We start from the raw sequence: 22,569 nt of genomic DNA on the forward strand, positions 1-22,569 counted from the left end.
CCCCTGCCGGGCGTACCCCCACCCCCGGCCCTGCCTCCCTCGGGTCGCCCCCTGCCGGGCCGTACCCCACCCCGGCCCTGCCTCCCTCGGGTCGCCCCCTGCCGGGCCGTACCCCACCCCGGCCCTGCGGCCTGCCTCCCTCGGGTCGCCCCCTGCCGGGCCCGTACCCCACCCCGGCCCTGCGGCCTGCCTCCCTCGGGTCGCCCCCTGCCGGGCCGTACCCCACCCCGGCCCTGCCTCCCTCGGGTCGCCCCCTGCCGGGCCGTACCCCACCCCCGGCCCTGCCTCCCTCGGGTCGCCCCCTGCCGGGCCGTACCCCGCCCCGGCCCTGCCTCCCTCGGGTCGCCCCCTGCCGGGCCGTACCCCGCCCCGGCCCTGCCTCCCTCGGGTCGCCCGCTGCCGGGCCGTACCCCACCCCGGCCCTGCCTCCCTCGGGTCGCCCCCCTGCCGGGCCGTACCCCACCCCGGCCCTGCCTCCCTCGGGTCGCCCCCTGCCGGGCTGTACCCCACCCCGGCCCTGCGGCCTGCCTCCCTCGGGTCGCCCCCCTGCCGGGCCGTACCCCACCCCGGCCCTGCGGCCTGCCTCCCTCGGGTCGCCCCCTGCCGGGCCGTACCCCACCCCCCGGCCCTGCCTCCCTCGGGTCGCCCCCTGCCGGGCCGTACCCCACCCCGGCCCTGCCTCCCTCGGGTCGCCCCCTGCCGGGCCGTACCCCACCCCGGCCCTGCCTCCCTCGGGTCGCCCCCTGCCGGGCCGTACCCCACCCCGGCCCTGCCTCCCTCGGGTCGCCCCTGCTGGACCGTACCCCGCCCTGGCCCTGCAAGCCTCTGGGCACCTTCCTTGTTAGCCAGACCAAGCCCCCCCCCTTCTTGCAGGACTTGGCCCTTCCTCCTGTAGGGCTATCCCCCCCCCCCACACACACCCTGGTGCCCTGCTCCTCGCCTGTGGAGATCGTAGCTGTCACATGACTGGGAGACGTTTCCCGCACAGTGCGTGGCTGCTGGCCTGTGCTTTCCCCTGCCTGGCCAGGTCTCCCATCGCCCCTGCATGCACCTCCCTAAGCCTGGGCACGAGCACATCGGGCAGCTGCCATGGTCACCCAAGACTGCCCCTCCTGGGCCAGGCCTGGGCTGCGGTGTTCAGGCCATGCTTGGACCCGGAGCCGCCAGGCGCAGGCAGGCGGGAGATGGGGCGAGGCTGCGCAAGTGGCTCCTTGTGCAGATGCTGCTCGCACCGGCATCCTGGAGCCTTTCCCCCACCAGCCAGCGCTGGCCGGCCGCCCCCTCACACAGGTTGGCTGGGTGCTCACGTGTATTTCACAAGGGTCGTACAGCTTATCACTGTGCACCAGCACAGCGTCCCCCCTCCCGTGTGGGCGGCCTGGGACTCAGGGCTCCTGCCCGGGAACCAAGGCTGACAGCGAGTTCTGGCTTCGCGGCGTCCGAGCCGCCCGCCGGGACCTTGCCACCCTGCTCCTAAGGAGGCCGCCTGGCCAGCACTGCTCTGGGCAGGGCACAGGCACAGCCCCCGGCAAGCCGGCCCCCAGACCAGCTCTGAGCACGCCACAGGCTGGAGGGCGCAGCCTGGCTGGGTGGAGGGACAGCAGTCTGGATGCACCGAGCTTTGGCTCCCCGTTGGGGGGGAGGGGGAGCAGCTGTAGGGCTGGGCTGAGGGCAGGGGCGTGAGGGGGGATAGCAGTGGGGCTGGGCTGAGGGCGGGGGCGTGAGGGGGGGATAGCAGTGGGGCTGGGCTGAGGGCAGGAACAGGTGGGGCTATGGGCAGGTGTGTGTGGGGGGCAGCGGGCGGGGGCGTGAGGGGCAGGGCCACTGGCCGGTGCTCTGGGCCTCGCTCTGCCCGTAGGAGAGGCCGGCGGAGCCCCTGGCTGGTGTGGTCCCTGGGGCCCAGCTCTCTGGCCGAGGTGGCCGCTGGGACAGCGTCCTGCCCAGGGCCGGCTCAGGCCTGATCCGAGCTCCTGTCTGGCTTTTTGGCAGCTCGCCGCTCCGCGGGCCGTGGGGGGTGGGGCAGGGCTGGTGGGGCTGTGCTTGCTGGAGTCCGCAGCTCGGCCTGGGGGCTCCTCAGTACGTGGTGCCAGCCTGGAGCCCGGCCGGGGGCTACGTGGAGACGCTGATGCGCTGCAGCGGGCGCCGGCGGCGCAGGATGCGTGGGGGCGGGCTGCTTTTCCGGCGCTGCCGCCAGGTGCAGCGGCACAGGGGACACAGCAGCAGCCAGAGATACAGCAGGAGGCAGGCCCAGCAGGAGGCCACCTTCACCCAGAACGTGGCCCAGCTGCCGTGCGTGAAGGTCGTTTCCAGCTCCGCGTCCTCGTAGCTGGGGGAGGGAGAGACGCAGCGCTGAGCGCACAAGCCTGGCACGGGGACGCTGGGCCTGCCCACCTCGCCAGGGCACGCAGCCCCAACCTGCCAGCACCACGGGGCAGCCTGGCAGGGGACTCTCCTGCAAGGGGCCCCCAAGCAGGCGGGACGCTGGGACCCGTGGGCCTGTGTTAACCTGCGCTGGGGTGAAGACACGAGCCCTCGGAGCAGAGGCCTGGCGTCAGGCTGCGCACCTGGCAGGAGCAGGCTGCTGGACCAGCCAAGCGGTGCTGAGTGGAGCGGGGCGCAGACACCGCAGCGAGGGGCAGCCGAACGCCTGAGGGCAGCACGGAGACGGCCCCGCCGGTGCATGGACGCAGGTGGCGTGAGCTACACAGGGCAGAGGGGCAACACGCGACTTAGTTCTATGCAAGGGGCTGAAACCGCAGCGGGGGGGGGGGGGGAGCGTTGGGTTGGACACCAGGAAAACGGCCTGCCTGTCGGGGGGGTAAACGCTGGACACGTTGCCCGGGGGGTTGTGGCGACACGAGCCGGTTGGGCGGACGCCTGCGCGGATGGTCGAGCTGGTGCTTGGCCCTGCCGGGGGCTGGACGCGACGCCGTGCGAGGGCCCCGCATTGCGACAGGCCCGTGGTTCCATGAGTGCAAAGCGGACCCGCTCGGTGGGAGCCGAGCGTGGGAAGCCCCCATGGGCTCTGTGTGCGTGGCCCGGCGTGGCCGCGCCCTGTGGCATGTGCGGTGCAGGGCTGGGTTGCGTCCTGCTCCAAGAGCCAAGCCTGGATCACTGGGCCGCTCAACCGGGTCCTGAGCCAGCACAGCCCCCAGCCAGAACCCCCACGGGAGGGACACCGTGCTACGCCAGGGCCAGGGACATGCAGCTGGGGCACTCAAGAGGAGCCTATGGAGTCCGTCCGTCCCCCCCCCCCCCCCGGCCCGCCCGGGCAGCAGCTGACTGCCAGCAGCACCGCCCGGCAGGCCCGATGGCGCCTCCAGCAGCACCGCCTGGCAGGCCCGATGGCGCCTCCAGCAGCACCGCCCGGCAGGCCCGATGGCGCCTCCAGCAGCACCGCCCGGCAGGCCCGAGGGCGCCTCCAGCAGCACCGCCCGGCAGGCCCGAGGGCGCCTCCAGCAGCACCGCCCGGCAGGCCCGATGGCGCCTCCAGCAGCACCGCCCGGCAGGCCCGAGGGCGCCTCCAGCAGCACCGCCCGGCAGGCCCGAGGGCGCCTCCAGCAGCACCGCCCGGCAGGCCCGATGGCGCCTCCAGCAGCACCGCCCGGCAGGCCCGATGGCGCCTCCAGCAGCACCGCCCGGCAGGCCGGAGGGCGCCTCCAGCAGCACCGCCCGGCAGGCCGGAAGGCGCCTCCAGCAGCACCGCCCGGCAGGCCCGAGGGCGCCTCCAGCAGCACCGCCCGGCAGGCCCGATGGCGCCTCCAGCAGCACCGCCCGGCAGGCCCGATGGCGCCTCCAGCAGCACCGCCCGGCAGGCCCGATGGCGCCTCCAGCAGCACCGCCCGGCAGGCCCGAGGGCGCCTCCAGCAGCACCGCCCGGCAGGCCCGAGGGCGCCTCCAGCAGCACCGCCCGGCAGGCCCGATGGCGCCTCCAGCAGCACCGCCCGGCAGGCCCGATGGCGCCTCCAGCAGCACCGCCCGGCAGGCCCGAGGGCGCCTCCAGCAGCACCGCCCGGCAGGCCGGAGGGCGCCTCCAGCAGCACCGCCCGGCAGGCCCGAGGGCGCCTCCAGCAGCACCGCCCGGCAGGCCGGAGGGCGCCTCCAGCAGCACCGCCCGGCAGGCCGGAGGGCGCCTCCAGCAGCACCGCCCGGCAGGCCGGAGGGCGCCTCCAGCAGCACCGCCCGGCAGGCCGGAGGGCGCCTCCAGCAGCACCGCCCGGCAGGCCGGAGGGCGCCTCCAGCAGCACCGCCCGGCAGGCCGGAGGGCGCCTCCAGCAGCACCGCCCGGCAGGCCCGAGGGCGCCTCCAGCAGCACCGCCCGGCAGGCCCGATGGCGCCTCCAGCAGCACCGCCCGGCAGGCCGGAGGGCGCCTCCAGCAGCACCGCCCGGCAGGCCCGAGGGCGCCTCCAGCAGCACCGCCCGGCAGGCCCGATGGCGCCTCCAGCAGCACCGCCCGGCAGGCCCGAGGGCGCCTCCAGCAGCACCGCCCGGCAGGCCCGATGGCGCCTCCAGCAGCACCGCCCGGCAGGCCCGAGGGCGCCTCCAGCAGCACCGCCCGGCAGGCCCGATGGCGCCTCCAGCAGCACCGCCCGGCAGGCCCGAGGGCGCCTCCAGCAGCACCGCCCGGCAGGCCCGAGGGCGCCTCCAGCAGCACCGCCCGGCAGGCCCGAGGGCGCCTCCAGCAGCACCGCCCGGCAGGCCCGATGGCGCCTCCAGCAGCACCGCCCGGCAGGCCCGAGGGCGCCTCCAGCAGCACCGCCCGGCAGGCCCGATGGCGCCTCCAGCAGCACCGCCCGGCAGGCCCGATGGCGCCTCCAGCAGCACCGCCCGGCAGGCCCGATGGCGCCTCCAGCAGCACCGCCCGGCAGGCCGGAGGGCGCCTCCAGCAGCACCGCCCGGCAGGCCCGAGGGCGCCTCCAGCAGCACCGCCCGGCAGGCCCGATGGCGCCTCCAGCAGCACCGCCCGGCAGGCCCGAGGGCGCCTCCAGCAGCACCGCCCGGCAGGCCCGAGGGCGCCTCCAGCAGCACCGCCCGGCAGGCCCGAGGGCGCCTCCAGCAGCACCGCCCGGCAGGCCGGAGGGCGCCTCCAGCAGCACGCTGAGCCCGCAGCCGGGGGCTGGGCCAGGCCGCACCTGAACCAGTTGGTGAGGGTCATCATGACGTAGAGCGAGGCGAGGAAGAAGACGAAGTGGAACGTGGAGTAGCTGTAGACGACGTGCACCTGCTCATTCTGGACAATCCGCTGCCCCCCGGCCGGCCCCTCCTGCTCCAACACCCGCTCTGCGTCCAATGAGAGCGCCCGCTTAGCTCCGGCCCCGCCCCCAGTCACCCACCCGCTCTGTGTCCAATGAGAGCGCCCGCTTAGCTCCGGCCCTGCCCCCAGTCACCCACCCGCTCTGCGTCCAATGAGAGCGCTCCGCTTAGCTCCGGCCCTGCCCCCAGTCACCCACCCGCTCTGCGTCCAATGAGAGCGCCCGCTTAGCTCCGGCCCCGCCCCCAGTCATCCGCCCGCTCTGTGTCCAATGAGAGCTCCCGCTTAGCTCCGGCCCCGCCCCCAGTCATCCGCCCGCTCTGCGTCCAATGAGAGCGCCCGCTTAGCTCCGGCCCCGCCCCCAGTCATCCGCCCGCTCTGCGTCCAATGAGAGCGCCCGCTTAGCTCCGGCCCTGCCCCCAGTCACCCGCCCGCTCTGTGTCCAATGAGAGCGCCCGCTTAGCTCCGGCCCCGCCCCCAGTCATCCGCCCGCTCTGTGTCCAATGAGAGCGCCCGCTTAGCTCCGGCCCCGCCCCCAGTCATCCGCCCGCTCTGCGTCCAATGAGAGCGCCCGCTTAGCTCCGGCCCCGCCCCCAGTCATCCGCCCGCTCTGCGTCCAATGAGAGCGCCCGCTTAGCTCCGGCCCGGCCCCCAGTCACCCGCCCGCTCTGTGTCCAATGAGAGCGCCCGCTTAGCTCCGGCCCCGCCCCCAGTCACCCGCCCACTCTGTGTCCAATGAGAGCGCCCGCTTAGCTCCGGCCCCGCCCCCAGTCACCCGCCTGCTATGTGACCAATGAGAGCGCCCGCTTATCTCTGGCCCCACCACTTGCTCCCAGTGACAAGCTGCAGTCACCAGCCCCAGAAGATGTCAGGCCTGCTTCAGACCCAGAGGTCAAGGGTTCGAGCCTCACTCCTCCAGGGACCGGCACCTCCACACACTTGGCAATGGAGGAACCTGGCACCCTTGGAACAGAGGACGGATAAGGGGGCCCAGAGTGTAGGGAGATTGGAGGCTCCTGTTCTACTGGGCCCCACTTCTCAGGGATCTGGTGCTGGGTCTGTGGGGCCCACAGGTCTCCCCGGGCAGGGGCTTCCCCGCTGTGCTCGTCGGTAGCAGAGTGCACTGCTGCATCATGGCGCACAGGCCCTTGGGCAGCAGGCTTGCCATGCAGGATCCGCGTTCAGCCCTGAGACTGCCCCCTTCGAGGGGAGCGCCCCCAGCTTGCACCCCAGGGCCACATCCCATGGGTCCGCCTGCCAACAGCCATGCTTCCTCAGGGCTCAGGCCCACCCCAGGCCACGCCCTTCTCCTGGCCTGTCCCGCCTCCCTATCCCAGGCCACGCCCTTCTCCTGGCCTGTCCCGCCTCCCTAGCCCCAGGCCACGCCCCTTCTCCTGGCCTGTCCCGCCTGTCCCGCCTCCCTATCCCAGGCCACGCCCTTCTCCTGGCCTGTCCTGCCTCCCTAGCCCCAGGCCATGCCCCTTCTCCTGGCCTGTCCCGCCTCCCTATCCCAGGCCACGCCCTTCTCCTGGCCACGCCCTTCTCCTGGCCTGTCCCGCCTCCCTAGCCCCAGGCCATGCCCCTTCTCCTGGCCTGTCCTGCCTCCCTAGCCCAGGCCACGCCCCTTCTCCTGGCCTGTCCCGCCTCCCTAGCCCCAGGCCACGCCCTTCTCCTGGCCGGCCACGCCCTTCTCCTGGCCTGTCCCGCCTCCTTAGCCCCAGGCCACGCCCTTCTCCTGGCCTGTCCCGCCTCCCTAGCCCCAGGCCACGCCCTTCTCCTGGCCGGCCACGCCCTTCTCCTGGCCTGTCCCGCCTCCCTGGCCCCAGGCCACGCCCTTCTCCTGGCCTGTCCCGCCTCCCTAGCCCAGGCACTCACCTTCCAGCTCTTCCCCTGTCTGGTCGGGGCAGCAGAAGCAGCACGAGGGGCTCTGTAGGGAAGCAGAAGGCACCCAGTGATCACCGGCTGCCCCCGCTCACAGCCCTCCCCAGGGCAGCCCCTGCGCCACGCGGCCGTCTCGGCACAAGCGGCTGCCGGGTGCCAGGCCGGTGCCCAGGGCTTAGAGGACTGTCTGGGGTTGCCAGCCCAACCACGCCCCATCCACAGCGCACTGGCGCCGTCACAGGTGGCCCAGTTGTGGCTGGGCTGGGAATCGCTCCGGCCGGGTGTAAGCCTTGTGCCATCCCCGGGACAACGTGGGCGATTCCTGCGCGCCTCGGACGACCCCCACTCCCGGGGGAGACGGTGCCTGAGGTGGGGGTGAGGGGCAGAGGGGGTGGGGACCAGCCCCGGGGGCAGGCAGGATCCGACTCACTTTGAACTCAAAGCTGTAGACTTTGATCATCCACAGGGGTCCGAACATCTCCGCAAGGTAGGAGGCCTCGTTGCTGCAGAGAGGCAGGGTCTGTAACTCGGCCGCTCCCTGCCCGGCCCCACCTCGCGCCCTCCCGCCCTGGTTCTCTGCGAGCTGCTGCTGTAGCACCGCCCAGGTGCTCAGGGACTGGCCCAGGGACCTGCCACGGCCCCCAGACCCGCTGGGGCAGCCCGAGGCCAGTGCCAGCCCAAACCCGGCGTGGCTGGGTGCCTCTCCCCAGCATGGCCAGGGCAGCCTGGGCCGCAGCCCCTCCCTGCTTCGCTCACGAGGGGAAGAGGAGGGTCCAGGCCCCGCCGCAGCGAGGCGGCGCGCAGCGGGCTGGGGAGGGCGGCAGAGCAGAGCTGGCTGCTGGGTGTGGGCGAGGGGGCCGCCCAGCTCGGGAGAGGGGGTGCAATGGGGGCTTGAGGAAAGGGGCAGTGGAGCAGGGCCGGAGGCGGTGCCCAGGACACGGGGTGGCCCGGCCGCAGGGCGTACGCACCACGCCAGTAGCACGCAGGCGTACATGATGGTGGCTCCTAGCACGGCGACCGTGGTGTCCTCCGTCTGCAGCTCGTCCTGCCGCACGCCGGGGAAGCAGACGGTGAGGTTCTGCCCCTTGTGCAGCACTGGGGGCAGAGCAAAGCGTGAGGGGTGGGCGCCGGCTCCCGGCTGGCTCCCGCTGCGCGCCGGGCGGGCACCGGCCCCACTGACCTCTCTCGGGCGGGCGGCTGGCCAGGGCGGAGAAGGTGAGGTACATGACGTAGCAGCTGATGATGGAGGCCTGCAGCAGGCCGGAGCGGGGCTGCTCTGCACGCAGACGGGAGAGGAAGTCACTTTCCTGCAGGCCAGCTACCCTCCAGGCTGGCCTGCCCCACCCCCAGCACACACATGGCAGTGTCGCACACGCATGCAGTGGCACTCATAGACACGCGTGCAATGTCACTCGCACGTGTGCAGTCTTGGTCTTACACGTATGAAATGTCACACGCACAGTGTCGCTCTCACACAGTGTCATTCTCACACGCACGCAATGTCACACATGTAGTGTCACTTGCACGCGCAGTGTCGCTCGCACACGGTATCCAGAGCCACGGGCGACTATTGTGCTTCTGCCCCTGGAGCGAGCTTCTGCCCCGTGGGGGGCAGTGCAAAGCCCAGAAAGGGCTTAGGGCAGGGTCCTGAGCAGGAGCATGGGGGTCCCGTGCGGGGCACCCACCGAGCCGCACGCAGGGCGCGAGGGAGAGGGCGGACGGGAGACGGGGGGGAGGTAGGGATGCGCCGGGCGGCTGCCCCAGGGAGTCGGGGGGCAGGGACGCGCCGGGCGGCTGCCCCAGGGAGGCGGGGGGCAGGGACGCGCCGGGCGGCTGCCCCAGGGAGGCGGGGGGCAGGGACGCGCCGGGCGGCTGCCCCAGGGAGGCGGGGGGCAGGGACGCGCCGGGCGGCTGCCCCAGGGAGGCGGGGGGCAGGGACGCGCCGGGCGGCTGCCCCAGGGAGGCGGGGGGCAGGGACGTGCCGGGCGGCTGCCCCAGGGAGGCGGGGGGCAGGGACGCGCTGGGCAGGGTACCCACCGAGCCGCACGCAGGGCGCGAGGGACAGGGCCGACAGCAGCCCGCACAGGCCCAGGTGCAGGACCAGCAGGGCTTTGTTGAGCAGGCAGCCGCCCGGGTGGGTGTAGTACTTGTACAGGAAGCAGAAGGCCGTGGAGGCGATGGCGTAGAAGCCCAGCGTGGCCAGCAGCACGGCCAGGTACCAGCGCTTGTCCTGGGAGGCGCCCAGCAGCCTGCAGGGGAGGGAGCCGAGCTGAGCAGCGTGCGGGACGCTGGGCGCAGACGCCCAGAGAGGGCCCAGCTGCAGGGGAGCTAGAGAAGCCCCCGGCCCCGGCCCCGGGCCGCGCACGCACCAGTTCTTGTTCCAGCTGTGGGCGAAGGCCGTGATCAGCACCAGCTGCAGGAGGATGAAGGCGAAGCCCCCGCAGACGCCCACGTAGTGCCAGGCTGTCGGGAGGAGAAGCAGTGAGAGGAGGAGCAGGCTCGGACCAGCAGCGGCCCAGCCAGCCCAGCTATGCTCCCCTCACCCGCTGGGCGCCGAGGGGCCCAGGCCTCGGGGGGGGGCAGCCGAGGGGCCCAGGCCTCGGGGGGGGGCAGCCGAGGGGCCCAGGCCTCGGGGGGGGGCAGCCGAGGGGCCCAGGCCTCGGGGGGGGGCAGCCGAGGGGCCCAGGCCTCGGGGGGGGCAGCCGAGGAGCCCAGGCCTCGGGGGGGGGCAGCCGAGGGGCCCAGGCCTCGGGGGGGGGCAGCCGAGGGGCCCAGGCCTCGGGGGGGGCAGCCGAGGGGCCCTGGCTGGCTTGGGGGGGGGGGCGGGCCCTGGCTGGAAGGTCCTGGCTGGCTTGGGGGAGGGGAGGGGGCCGGGTCCTGGCTGGAAGGTCCTGGCTGGCTTGGGGGGGGGGCCGGGCCCTGGCTGGAAGGTCCTGGCTGGCTTGGGGGAGGGGAGGGGGCCGGGTCCTGGCTGGAAGGTCCTGGCTGGCTTGGAGGGGGGGGGCCGGGCCCTGGCTGGAAGGTCTCGGCTGGCTTGGAGGGGGGGGCGGGCCCTGGCTGGAAGGTCCTGGCTGGCTTGGGGGAGGGGAGGGGGCCGGGTCCTGGCTGGAAGGTCCCGGCTGGCTTGGGGGGGGGGCCGGGCCCTGGCTGGAAGGTCCTGGCTGGCTTGGAGGGGGGGGCCGGGCCCTGGCTGGAAGGTCCTGGCTGGGGGGAGGGGGGGGCGGGCCCTGGCTGGAAGGTCCTGGCTGGGGGGAGGGGGGGGCGGGCCCTGGCTGGAAGGTCCTGGCTGGCTTGGAGGGGGGGGCGGGCCCTGGCTGGAAGGTCCTGGCTGGGGGGGAGGGGGGGGCGGGCCCTGGCTGGAAGGTCCTGGCTGGGGGGAGGGGGGGGCGGGCCCTGGCTGGAAGGTCCTGGCTGGCTTGGAGGGGGGGGCGGGCCCTGGCTGGAAGGTCCTGGCTGGGGGGAGGGGGGGGCGGGCCCTGGCTGGAAGGTCCTGGCTGGCTTGGAGGGGGGGGCGGGCCCTGGCTGGAAGGTCCTGGCTGGCTTGGGGGGGGGTCGGGCCCTGGCTGGAAGGTCCCGGCTGGCTTGGGGGGGGGCCGGGCCCTGGCTCCAGCAGGCACTGAAGGCCGATGCTCTCCGGCCGTTGTGCGGCTCCGGCCGGGCGGGGTTGGCACCTGGCAGGAAGCGCTCGTCGGGGATGACGAAGGCTGCGGCACAGAGCCCCACCAGGGTCAGCAGCTTCAGGAACCAGAACCTGCAACACAGACGAGCCGTCAGGGAGCCCTGCCCCACGTCCCTGCCCCACGTCCCTGCCCGGGGCCGGGGCTCCTACCCGTTGTGCAGCCGGGCGCGGCAGCTGCTGCTGGACGTCACGTTGAGCAGGAAGACGGCCTGGGCCAAGTGGAAGCAGGCGGTGCCGAAGCAGACCCTGTAGACGGCCGAGTAGCCCACCAGGACCTCGCAGTCCATGCCTGGGGGCAGGCTCTCGCAGAGCAGGGCGTACAAAGGCACCTGCAGAGGGGGAAGCACAGGGCGGCTCAGCCGGGGCTACAGCCCGGGGGACCCTGGGGCAGCGCCCGGCCACACGGCCACGGGCTCCCTCCGCCCGGCCAGGGACCCTGGGGCAGCGCCCGGCCACACGGCCACGGGCTCCCTCCGCCCGGCCAGGGACCCTGGGGCAGCGCCCGGCCACACGGCCACGGGCTCCCTCCGCCCGGCCAGGGACCCTGGGGCAGCGCCCGGCCACACGGCCACGGGCTCCCTCCGCCCGGCCAGGGACCCTGGGGCAGCGCCCGGCCACACGGCCACGGGCTCCCTCCGCCCGGCCAGGGACCCTGGGGCAGCGCCCGGCCACACGGCCACGGACTCCCTCCGCCCGGCCAGGGACCCTGGGGCAGCGCCCGGCCACACGGCCACGGGCTCCCTCCGCCTGGCCCGGGGGGAGCAGGACAGAGCAGCGCCACGAGCAGCAGAGCTGGACAGCAGCGCCCACGGCTCCGCCTGGCGCCCACGGCCCTGGCCCGCGGGCAGGTGCCACTCACGTTCTTCCGGAGGGCTTCGGAGACAGTGCGGGACAGCATGAGGCAGCACACCGTGGAGGCCAGTACGTGGAAGAGCGTGTAGAGAAGGCGGGATCCTGTGGACACCTTAATGCTGGGGCAGCAGGAGCAGCAGAAGCCACACGGGGCCGAACCACAGCAGCAGCGGATCTGGGGGAGGAACGACAAGGCATCGCACTCACCCTGAGGTGCCCGTGGGGCTGCACCCGGCTGTCCAGGGTGAGGAGCAGGGCAGGCTGGGATCACCGGGCGGGGGAGCCGAGGGGCTGCCGAGCCTGGGGAGCACTGTGCGGACTGACTCACCTGCCTTGGAGGGGAGCTGGGCCCCACGGCCGGCGGGGGAGGCCAGGGGTGAGCCACGGGAGGGGAGCTAAGCCCCGCGGCCAACGGGGGAGGCCGGGGTGAGCCACGGGAGGGGAGCTGGGCCCTGCCCCACGGCCGACGGGGGAGGCCAGGGGTGAGCCACGGGAGGGGAGCTGGGCCCTGCCCCACGGCCGACGGGGGAGGCCAGGGGTGAGCCACGGGAGGGGAGCTGGGCCCTGCCCCACGGCCGGCGGGGGAGGGCAGAGGTGAGCCACGGGAGGGGAGCTGGGCCCCGCGGCCGATGGGGGAGGCCAGGGGTGAGCCACGGGAGGGGAGCTGGGCCCTGCCCCACGGCCGACGGGGGAGGCCAGGGGTGAGCCACGGGAGGGGAGCTGGGCCCTGCCCCACGGCCGACGGGGGAGGCCAGGGGTGAGCCACGGGAGGGGAGCTGGGCCCTGCCCCACGGCCGACGGGGGAGGCCAGGGGTGAGCCACGGGAGGGGAGCTGGGCCCCGCGGCCGACGGGGGAGGCCAGGGGTGAGCCACGGGAGGGGAGCTGGGCCCCGCGGCCGATGGGGGAGGCCAGGGGTGAGCCACGGGAGGGGAGCTGGGCCCCGCGGCCGACGGGGGAGGCCGGGGTGAGCCACGGGAGGGGAGCTGGGCCCCGCAGCCGACGGGGGAGGCCGGGGTGAGCCACGGGAGGGGAGCTGGGCCCCGCGGCCGACGGGGGAGGCCGGGGTGAGCCACGGGAGGGGAGCTGGGCCCCGCGGCCGACGGGGGAGGCCAGGGGTGAGCCACGGGAGGGGAGCTGGGCCCCGCGGCCGACGGGGGAGGCCGGGGTGAGCCACGGCTGCCCCACGGCCGACGGGGGAGGCCAGGGGTGAGCCACGGGAGGGGAGCTGGGCCCTGCCCCACGGCCGACGGGGGAGGCCAGGGGTGAGCCACGGGAGGGGAGCTGGGCCCCGCAGCCGACGGGGGAGGCCAGGGGTGAGCCACGGGAGGGGAGCTGGGCCCCGCGGCCGACGGGGGAGGCCAGGGGTGAGCCACGGGAGGGGAGCTGGGCCCCGCGGCCGACGGGGGAGGCCAGGGGTGAGCCACGGGAGGGGAGCTGGGCCCCGCGGCCGACGGGGGAGGCCAGGGGTGAGCCATGGGAGGGGAGCTGGGCCCCGCGGCCGACGGGGGAGGCCGGGGTGAGCCACGGGAGGGGAGCTGGGCCCTGCCCCATGGCCGACGGGGGAGGCCGGGGTGAGCCACGGGAGGGGAGCTGGGCCCCGCGGCCGACGGGGGAGGCCAGGGGTGAGCCACGGGAGGGGAGCTGGGCCCCGCGGCCGACGGGGGAGGCCGGGGTGAGCCACGGGAGGGGAGCTGGGCCCCGCAGCCGATGGGGGAGGCCTGGGGGCTGCTGGCGTGGTGTGGGCCAGGCCGGGAAAGCTCACCTGTGCACAGGGGCCATGGCGGCTGCTGCAGGAGCGGAGGCCGGGAGGTGGCACGGGGCCTCTCCTGGGCGGTGCTCGGGGGCAGAGCCGAGCGGCTCCCGTGGGATTAGGAGGGATTGGGAGGCGCTGGCCGGCCCTGACCATATGTTCCTGGGGCGGGCCGGGGCAGCGCAGGGCCACAGCCAGGCCCCTCCTGGCCCCCGGCCGGGGCTTCACAGGGACTAGAGCTGCCCTGGGCCGATCCCAACCCCATCACACCTGTCCAGGGACCCCCTCTTGCCAGGGCCAGGCCCTGCAGGCTCCCTCTGCGAGGGGAGGGGGATTAGGGCTGCTAATTGGCTCAGGATTGCAGAGCCCAGGAGATGGGGGAGGGTCTCGTGTCCTGCCCCTGCCCCCGCCCCCACCCTCCCTGGGGGAAGGCCAGGCCGGTAGCCGAGAACAGTGGCCCCTCTCCCCATAGCCCCCCCACTGCAGAACAGGCGGAGGGGCTGGGCTCCCCCCACGCCTCACCTGGGTACTTGCTGCTCAGCTGCTGGCATGGGCCTCAGGCCCCGCCCCCGGGCCCCCCAGCTTCCTGGAGCCCCACAGTGCCGCAGCCCAAGGAAGCAAAGGGCAGCCCACGCGCCAGGTGGCCGGGAGCGGAGCCTGGCACACAGCGGGTGCTGCTGCCTGTCAGTCTTTGCCGGAGCTTCACTGGCCAGCTTGTGGCCACAGGCTCTGCCGTCCGGGCACTGGGCAGCGCTGGGAGGGAGACTCCTGCGAGTGACGTGCAGAAGGGCTGACGTGCTGCTCCGAGGCCAGGCAGGAGGCCTGAACACACACCTCCCCGGGTACGAATGGGGCAGCCCCTAGCACTGGGGTCGGAACCCGGGGGGCACCTGCAGGAGCCAGTGGAGCAGGAGGAGGTGAGAGGCGGCTGGGCTGAGAACTGGACTCAGCCACAGCCGCTCTGGCCTGGGCCTGCGAGAGACTGGAGCGGGCAGCACCTCGGCTGGGTTGGACCTGGCTGTGGCAGCCCATGTCCTGCCTCCGACCACAGCCCGGAGGAGGTGAGCACAGGGCAGCGACCAAGCGGTCCCGCCCCTGCCATCTGGCCCATGGGGCATGGGGGCGTCTCCGCCCTGCCTGGCTAACGGCCACCATGAGGCCTTCCTCCATGACATTCTCTCACTCTTTCGGGAGCCCAGCCATACTTTGGACCTACACAGCATCCCCTGGCAAGGAGTTCCACCGCTCCCCTGTGCATTGTGAGGCAACGACGACACCTGCTGCCTCACGTGGTCATTGCAACGCCTGGCTCGTGTTACAGGAAGAAGTAACAACATTTCCCTATTTTCCGTCCCCACAATTAATGACTTGATAGTTCTGTCAAGCGCGCTCTCCCAAGCTGGCTAGCCTCAGTCTTTCGAATGTCTCCTCGCGCTGGGTATGGCTGGGGAGAGAACTTCGTGAGGGCTGGTGAGTGAGATTTGAACCAGCGCTGGCCTAGCTACGCGGGGCTCGGGTTTGGCTCCAGCAACTGGGCCGAGACAGAAACTAGCAGAGGGAAGAACCAGAAGACGGGGAGGAAGAACTCGGCAGTGGTCCGTCACTCGAGAGGAAGGGCATGGCTGCGGGGCACAAGGCCGGCCCGCGAGGGATGAGAAGGGTGCTGGTGGTGCACTGCCCAAAGAGCACGCTGCACGGGATTCGGATCACACGACTGGCTCTTGCAGCATCGCTGTCGAGTGCTCGGGGGTCAGGGCAGGCCAGCGGCTGGGTCTCCAAACGGGCTCAGCAGGGAGGCGTAGGAGACCCTAGGGGTCAGTCCTAGGCTGATGCTGGCCCCGTTTGGAGGGGTCCACAGGAAATCCCTGCTGAGCGCAGCGGCGGATGAACAAGGCAGGGTGGGCAGCAACTAGCAGTGAGGAGTCGCCTGTGGCGCGACTGGGTTCGCTTCCTGGCGCCGCATGATTCTACACGGCTGGCAGCTACCCAGCCCGGCCATGCGGCGCCGGAGTGCAAGTGTGGCTCCCTTGGCAGAGGGGCAAGGAAGGGAGCAGGCGGCACCACCCCGGGAGGGGCACCCCAGAGAGAGGTCGGGGAGGAGCCCCGCGTTTTATGGAAATCGGCTTATAAATATGAATATGCAGAATTCAAAGATGCTTTATGCAGACCAGGTCATGTGACATAATTTTACAGGTGGCAGTCAGCTGACCAGCTATCCTGCTGTTGTGCCTGTATCACTCGTGTATGGGACGGTAGGAGTAGGAAGGGGGCGTCTGGTTCGAAACTGAAATGTGCTAACGGGGCAGCAATGACTCTTTAGAAACTTAATGGCTCGGTACTCAAGCCAACCAGCCAGGAATCATTTTATTTGTCCTGTGAGCCCAAATGTGCTTGGCCCTAGAAATAACGTGCCCAGGCACCTGGTACTGGACTCCATCCCCAACCTGGCATTTCTCCCTGGCGCTGGAGAGACTGAACAAAGGGTTCCCACCCCAGAGGAAGTCTTTTTAAGGAATGGAAAACAGTCAGGTCTGTATCTTCATCCGGCCTTGGGAACTGCCTGGCCCACCAGAAGAGGGGACACAGGAAGAAACCTGAAAATGAAAGACTCTAAAGGACTCTCGCTGACAAGCCGTAGACCCAGGCCAGAGGGAAGAGCAGCTCTACCATGCCGCTGGTACGGGGGTAAGAACAGCTGCTTAGGGCAGGAATTCGCAGGTAGCAGGTTTCTTAGTGGATTAGAAGCAGCTAAGTGGTTTTAGAGAGGTAGCCCTGTTAGTGATCTTGGCAAAACAGGGAGGGTGTGGTGCGGGTGTGGCGGGGAGGGTGTGGGTAGTAAAACAAAAAAACCGCCATGTAGCACTTTATAGGCTGACAAGATGGTTTATTAGGTGATGAGCTTTCGTGGGGCAGACCCATGAAAATTCCCCATATTTCGTAGGGAATATGATCTGAGGAAGTGGGTCTGCCCCATGAAAGCTCATCACCTAATAAACCATCTTGTCAGCCTATAAAGTGCTACATGGCGGTTTTTTTGTTTTACTACCCACACCCTCCCCGCCACACCCACACCCTCCCTGCCAAACCTGTGCCACACCCATGCCCTCCCTGCCACACCCACACCCTCCCTGCCACACCTGTGCCCTCCCTGCCACACCTGCTTCGCACCCTCCCTGCCATACCTGCTCCCTCCCTGCCACACCCACACCACAGCCGCCCCTTCCCCGCCACACCTGTGTCGACTCCGTGACACCGGTGCCCTCCCCTCTGCACCCACACCCATACCCTCTGTACCACACCTTCCCCATCACACCTGCACACCCTCCCCACCACACTGGTGCCACACTACGCCCTCCCCGCTGCGCTGTCCCTGCCACACCCGCCCCGTTACAAGCTTCTGAAACCTGGCACACGTTAGCAGTCCCCTCAGGAAGCAGGGCGTAAAATCCGCTTTAGTGAGCAAACTGGTTCCATGTTACGTTTAACCAGCTAACTGATTAAAGGGCGGCAGGTGGCTGGAGCGCCCCCCCCACCACGAATTGCTGGGGGAGCCCCTGCTCCAGCCCCACGTTATCTGGCTCCGTGGAGGGGAGGCTTGCCAGTGACATGCTTAAGCAGGCACAGCCCCGCGGGAACGGACGCCCCCCCTGCCCCGGCGCGCCTGCAGCGGGAGGAAGCAGGACGGTGCTTGTGGGGTGCAGCCGCAGAGGCAGTGGCTGGGGGGACGGCTGTCCAGCACACGTCCCTAGCTAGGCCTTGCCTGGGCCCCGCTTGGGCGGAGGGACAAGGCGGGGCCAGGAGCCGGACAGAGAAACCACCCAGACACGTGCGGCTGGCAGGCCAGGGAACTTCAGTGGAGGGAGCCACCGAGCATCAGAGAGCAGGAGGGGGAACGAGTGTGTCCAATCTGTCGTGACCAGAGGGGGGCTCTTCCCACGGGCAGCCGGGGCCGGTCCAGTGTCCGGCAGGCACCAGGAGCCTGCCACCCTGGCTACTGAGAGCATCCCCACGGCAGACACTGCCCCGTAGCCCTGAGCCCCACAGCCAGGCCAGCTCGGGAGCGGAGCAGGGGGCCCGGGCCAGCCCTGGGATGGGACAAACTCGGCTGCCCTGGGGCCAGCACGGAGACCTGAGGTTTGAGCAGACCAGGAGGCTTTGCCCTGCTCAGTGGTGCCTCTCCCATGGCATCCAGGCCAGCTCCCGGCTGTTGCAGCCGCTGCCCCGCGCCCCGGCGGCGATCCGGGGCTCAGGGACGAGACCTGGAGCTGCCACAGGGCGATCGCAGTGGCTCCCGCGAGAGGCCTCGCTCTGGCTCACCTGTGCCTTCCAGCAGCTGGCCACCATCCCGCTGCAGGCCTGACGTCTCTGGCTCCCCCGTGGCGATGCCGGATGTGCTGCACCAGCCTCCTGGTCATCAGACGGGGGATGCCGGGGCCTGAGGGTTCTGCCAGCCCCTCCCTGGAGATGCCCCCACAGCTCCCTGCTCCTGAAAAGCTATCTCAAGTGGAAGCCAATTAGGCAGAGGGCTCTGATTGGCTGAATCTTGGTACTAGACCCACCCCCATGCATGATCTCCGGGCGACTCTTGTCTTTCATCGAGTGATTACACTGGGCACTAAATCAGTCCCCTTAACCCTCTTACCCCGCAGACGCAGGGATTAGCGATCCCTGGAGAGAAGCTGGGCACACGCCAGGCAGGCAGCGCGATGGCGGAAGCACCTCCAGAGCCCGCAGTGAGAGCAGAGCCTCCTCTGGCCGCCGTGTCTGTGCCTGGCCGAGCCCCTGGGACCAGGAGACAGACACAGCCCAGCCACCAGCTGGCGAGGCGGGTCCCGCCTAGCACTCGACCGATGGCTCTCTGAGCCCAGGGCCAGCAGCTGCTAAGAGTCGTCTTCACCGTGCCCGCTCCCCACTCCCCACTCCCTGTGCCTGCGGCGCCCGGCCCACACGGCCAAGGCCTGCTCGGGTCCCGGCCGCGTCAGAGGGGCGAACCTGCTTGGCATGGAAGGACACTATGGAGCGTCTCTCAGGAGTCACCGGGCTCTGGGCACGGTGCGGCTGCCCCATTGCAGACAGGCGCTAGCAGGAGAGGGGAACTTGCCCTCTGAACACAGGCCGAGGAGACTGGGCGGGCTCTAGGGAGGGGAGGCCGACAGGAAGGGCGATAAGAGTCTAAAGTGGGGGAGGCTCTCGTAACACAGCAAGGAAGGGGCCCGACGACACCGAGAGGTGGGCAGACTTCACCCGAGCCAGGAACTCCTGGCCACAGGGAATCAGCGTGGCCTGGGCCTCTCTGTGGCCAGCCAGGATATTCAGTGGCCTGGTGCAAGTGAACTCGGGCGGGGCGGGGCATGTGCTGCTCTGGGGCTTAGGCCGGTCTCCGCCATTAGGGATCCGACTGGGCCTGTGCATGGGCCGACTCTGCAGCTGCCGCCTGCAATCTGTGGCTGGGTGCTACATGGTGGCGGCGCGGGGCAGCCACAAGGGTGCTGTGCGCAAGAAAGCCCCTCCCACCAGCCCGAGCTCTGGAAGGGCAAAGAATCGCAGCAGACAGGAGGGTTCTCATCTCTAAGAAGCAGAAACAGAGACCCCCCGGCCCTAAAGGAAGTCCAGTGCGGACAGATTCTACAGCTGTTACCTCTTGGAATTAGAGACTGCACCCTTGGGTGTGTGCGTGGCCTACCTGAGCCTGTAAACAGCACGTTTCATTTCATAGTTCATAACTCCTTCCCTAGCAGAGCGCAGGGCCGGCTACCCGCGCTGCCTTTGCTGCGAGATCTGAGCACAGTGACCTGGGAGAGGAGGTGGGACTCTTGGGATTGGGAACTACCTGAATACTTGGGGATTGGGGGAACTGACCGTTCAGAACACAGGCGGGCTGCTGTGCCCAGGGGACTCTCTGGTAAGACTCTGTAGGGTGAACATTTCTGAGGCAGGCTGATATTCTGTTAAGAGCCCAATCTAAATTCAGACTCTGGGAATGGCACATGAACACAGTACATGGTTATTCCCCTTCCCCACCAGTCCAGCCCATCAACGGAAAGCCATCCCCCAGGATGGGAGGCAGGACAAGACACATTCAATGGTGCTAATGTCTCTGCTTTAATCCCCAGATGGACCGCATCCCGCAGAGATCCCTTCTTGGAGCTGACAGACATAGCACCACTTCACTGATAACTGATGTCCAGACTAACAGGCTACATCTCTATTGCTTTGTTTAAATACTTCTTGTACTGGAAACACGAGATAACTTTCTATTACTGTTCTTATCTTGCCTTACTGTTAGCATCTATCTGGGGGGGTCTGGGATCCCCCCCCCCCCCGGCACCACTTTGATCTGCCTATTGAGCATCCTATATAACTAGCTGTGACCTATTGTTCAGCAGTGTGCACTGAGCCCTGGCTCTGAATAGTCCTGGAGCCTGGACACCATATAACTCGCTGCCCATGCACCGAGGTACTCGGAGTGCCAGAACTGCACTAGAGCAAGCACTCTGGGAGGGAAGCCCTCCCCCGCACCCGCCTCCCCCCCTCCCTCGCCTCCCCTCCCCCCCCGCCTCCCCTCCCAGAGCCCTTCCCCCTCCCCCCCTCCCCCCCGCCTCCCCTCCCAGAGCCCTTCCCCCTCCCCCCCCGCACCCGCCTCCCCCCCTCCCTCGCCTCCCCTCCCAGAGCCCTTCCCCCTCCCCCCCCGCCTCCCCTCCCAGGACCCCGCCCCGCCCCCTCTCCAAGAGGCTGAGGCGGGGGGAGGAGGGGCCGCCGCGCTCACGACACTTGCCCGCGGGGTTTGTGCCGGGCCTACAAAAAGGGGGCGGGGCGGGGGGCGGGGCCGGCGATTCCCCTCCCGGACGCTCTGGGCTCACAGGCGCGTCTCGCTGGTTCCGGCGCCGCGCGCGGCCAGGTCCCGTGACCGGAAGCGGAAGCGGGGCCGGGCGCGATGGCGGCGGAGGGCGACGTGGAGCTGGAGCTGGAGACGGAGCCGAACGGGGCCGGGGGCGGCGCGGAGGGCGCGGGGGGGCGCGCGGCCGAGAAGCCCCGGAAGCACGACAGCGGCGCGGCCGACCTGGAGCGCGTCACCGACTACGCGGAGGAGAAGGAGATTCAGAGCTCCAACCTGGAGACGGTGCGGGGCGGGGCCGGGGACAGGGGGCGGGGCCTGGACAAGGGGCGGGGCCGGAACAGGGGGCGGGGCTTGGACAGGGGCGGGGCCGGAACAGGGGCGGGGCTTGGACAGGGGCGGAACAGGGGGCGAGGCCGGAACAAGGGGCGGGGCTTGGACAGGGGCGGGGCCGAGCGGGGGGCGGGGCTTGGACAGGGGCGGGGCCGGCACGGGCGGGGGCCCTGCGGGATGTTCTGGGCTCCTCCATCAAGGGTCCAGCTGTGCCTGGCTGTGCCTTCCTGAGCCGTGGCTCCCCCCCCCTTTCCCTCTTCTCCCCCAGGCCATGTCCGTGATTGGAGACCGCCGATCCCGAGAGCAGAAGGCAAGGCAAGAGAGGTAACCGCTCCCTGCACCTCTCCTGTAGAACTTAGAGAATCCTAGAACCACAGAGCTGCAGGAGACCTCAGAAGGTCAAGTCCAGCCCCCTGCTCTAGGCAGGACCAATCCCACCTAAATCAACCCGGCCAGGGCTTTGTCAAGCCGAGACTTAAACACCTCTAGGGTTGGAGACTCCACTATGTCCCTAGGGAACCCATTCCAGTGCTTCACCACCCTCTTAGGGAAATAGTTTTTCCTAATATCCAACCTGGACCTCTCCCACCTCAACTTGAGCCCATTGCTCCTTGTTCTACCATCCGTCACTACTGAGAACAGCCTCTCTCCATCCTCTTTGGAACCTCCCTTCAGGAAGTTGCAGGCTGCTATCCAATCCCCCCTCACTCTTTGCTTCTGCAGACTAAACAGACCCAAGTCCCTCAGCCTCGCCTCATAGGTCATGTGATCCAGCTCCCTAATCATTTTGGTTGCCCTCTCCAATGTGTCCACATCCTTTTTGTAATGGGTCAGCAGCCCACACCCCTGTCCTAAGCCATTTGGTCCGGTACTATGTGGCTTGGTTCTGCACATGCAGAATCTTCCTCTAAAGGCTCTGGGTAGTTTTTCTAGTTAAACTTTCTGCTTATCCATGGCCAGTCTCAATAACAGTGGCTTTGTCTCAGCAAAGAGCTACTGCAAGTGCTCTGGTTGTATTTGACAGTTGTGACTGAGCTGCTCTGCAAAGGGGAGTCTGTAAGATTGGTACTTTATCTTCTGATTCCTTTTGTCACAGGGAAAAAGAACTGGCAAAGGTTACAATCAAGAAGGAAGATTTGGAGCTGATTGTGAGTATGGCAGGAAGTGGTGCCAAGAGCGAGGCTGGGGCAGGCCAAGCCCAGATCTCAGTCAAGTTATTTACTCAGTCTCGGGGGCTCAGAATACGTGCACTGCAGCCGGAGGACAAAGGGCTGTAAAAAGTCACTTGTGTTCCTGGCGCACTGCAGTGCAGCAGAGACAGCAAATGTGTACGCTTGGTGCCAGCTTCAGTGATGCTGCAGCAGCAAGCCTTGAGCGAGGCCTGTGGTGCAGCATCTCTTCCCTTGGCTCCCTCCCTGCAGATGAACGAGATGGAGATCTCGCGGGCAGCAGCAGAGCGCAGTCTGCGGGAGCATATGGGGAACGTGGTGGAGGCTCTGATCACCCTCACCAACTAAGCACATTCCTACGGGACTGCTTGGTGCTTTGGGGAGAGAACGAGGAAAACTCTTGCTGGGACTTCAAAGTCTTTGTGCTGCCAGCCCTGTCCTGAGCACAGCCTTCGTGATAGTGGTGGGACAGCCAGATTGGTCAATGCTATGTGTTAACTTATTGAAATAAAGAGCGCGCTAATCTTCTGTGGGCAGAGTGTATAAAACAAGGCTCAACAGGCGCTGAGCTCCGTGCAAGAGCATGCAACAACTCCACCAGTTGTAGCAAGCTTGGGTCAGTCCACGGTGCACTGGTGTGCGAGCTATGGGCACTGTGTCACGAGACAAACCCCTTCAGAAGACAATGGCTGAGCTTTCAGAAAGGGAGAGCAGAGGTATCTCTTCCCACCCCTGCTGAATGGTTCTTGAGAAACTTTGTTCCCTTCCTCCCTTCCAGCGCTCTGTCTTGCTCCCAGGCTTAGGTTGAGCTAGCTTG

General features: G+C 69.5%; 2 protein-coding genes and 1 long non-coding RNA gene across 6 annotated transcripts; 2 read left to right on the top strand and 1 right to left on the bottom strand.

The window, feature by feature from the left end:
* Positions 1 to 1,291: 1,291 nt before the first annotated feature.
* SERINC4 (serine incorporator 4) lies at positions 1,292 to 19,886 on the bottom strand. Of its 4 annotated transcripts, XM_075918378.1 has the most exons (12): positions 17,733 to 19,885; positions 11,672 to 11,839; positions 10,963 to 11,141; positions 10,805 to 10,884; positions 9,503 to 9,596; positions 9,171 to 9,382; positions 8,314 to 8,409; positions 8,102 to 8,228; positions 7,564 to 7,636; positions 7,128 to 7,179; positions 5,134 to 5,308; positions 1,292 to 2,326 (listed from the first exon to the last, which is right to left on the bottom strand). In XM_075918378.1, exons 1-12 carry the CDS (start codon positions 17,757 to 17,759, stop codon positions 2,110 to 2,112), a joined length of 1,500 nt encoding a protein of 499 aa, XP_075774493.1. In that variant the 5' UTR covers positions 17,760 to 19,885; the 3' UTR covers positions 1,292 to 2,109. The 4 variants fall into 4 exon arrangements, 3 of the variants coding, with proteins under 3 accessions (XP_075774493.1, XP_075774491.1, XP_075774492.1); XM_075918376.1 differs by having other exon boundaries at positions 5,134 to 5,281; positions 7,564 to 8,228; positions 9,171 to 9,596; positions 17,733 to 19,886; XR_012900285.1 differs by lacking the exon at positions 1,292 to 2,326 and having other exon boundaries at positions 5,193 to 5,281; positions 8,102 to 8,409; positions 9,171 to 9,596; positions 17,733 to 19,886.
* LOC142825990 (uncharacterized) lies at positions 10,218 to 15,567 on the top strand. The gene is made up of 4 exons (XR_012900286.1): positions 10,218 to 10,287; positions 10,704 to 12,202; positions 12,259 to 12,302; positions 13,382 to 15,567. It is a non-coding gene; the product is annotated as an uncharacterized LOC142825990 (long non-coding RNA).
* A 371-nt stretch (positions 19,887 to 20,257) lies between the features above and the next one.
* Positions 20,258 to 22,280, top strand: HYPK (huntingtin interacting protein K). The gene is made up of 4 exons (XM_075918385.1): positions 20,258 to 20,535; positions 20,852 to 20,907; positions 21,680 to 21,731; positions 22,005 to 22,280. Exons 1-4 carry the CDS (start codon positions 20,350 to 20,352, stop codon positions 22,098 to 22,100), a joined length of 390 nt encoding a protein of 129 aa, XP_075774500.1. The 5' UTR covers positions 20,258 to 20,349; the 3' UTR covers positions 22,101 to 22,280.
* The last annotated feature ends 289 nt before the right edge of the window (positions 22,281 to 22,569 follow it).

Source organism: Pelodiscus sinensis, unplaced genomic scaffold (genome assembly GCF_049634645.1).
Source record: "Pelodiscus sinensis isolate JC-2024 unplaced genomic scaffold, ASM4963464v1 ctg127, whole genome shotgun sequence".
Taxonomy (NCBI): domain Eukaryota; kingdom Metazoa; phylum Chordata; order Testudines; family Trionychidae; genus Pelodiscus; species Pelodiscus sinensis.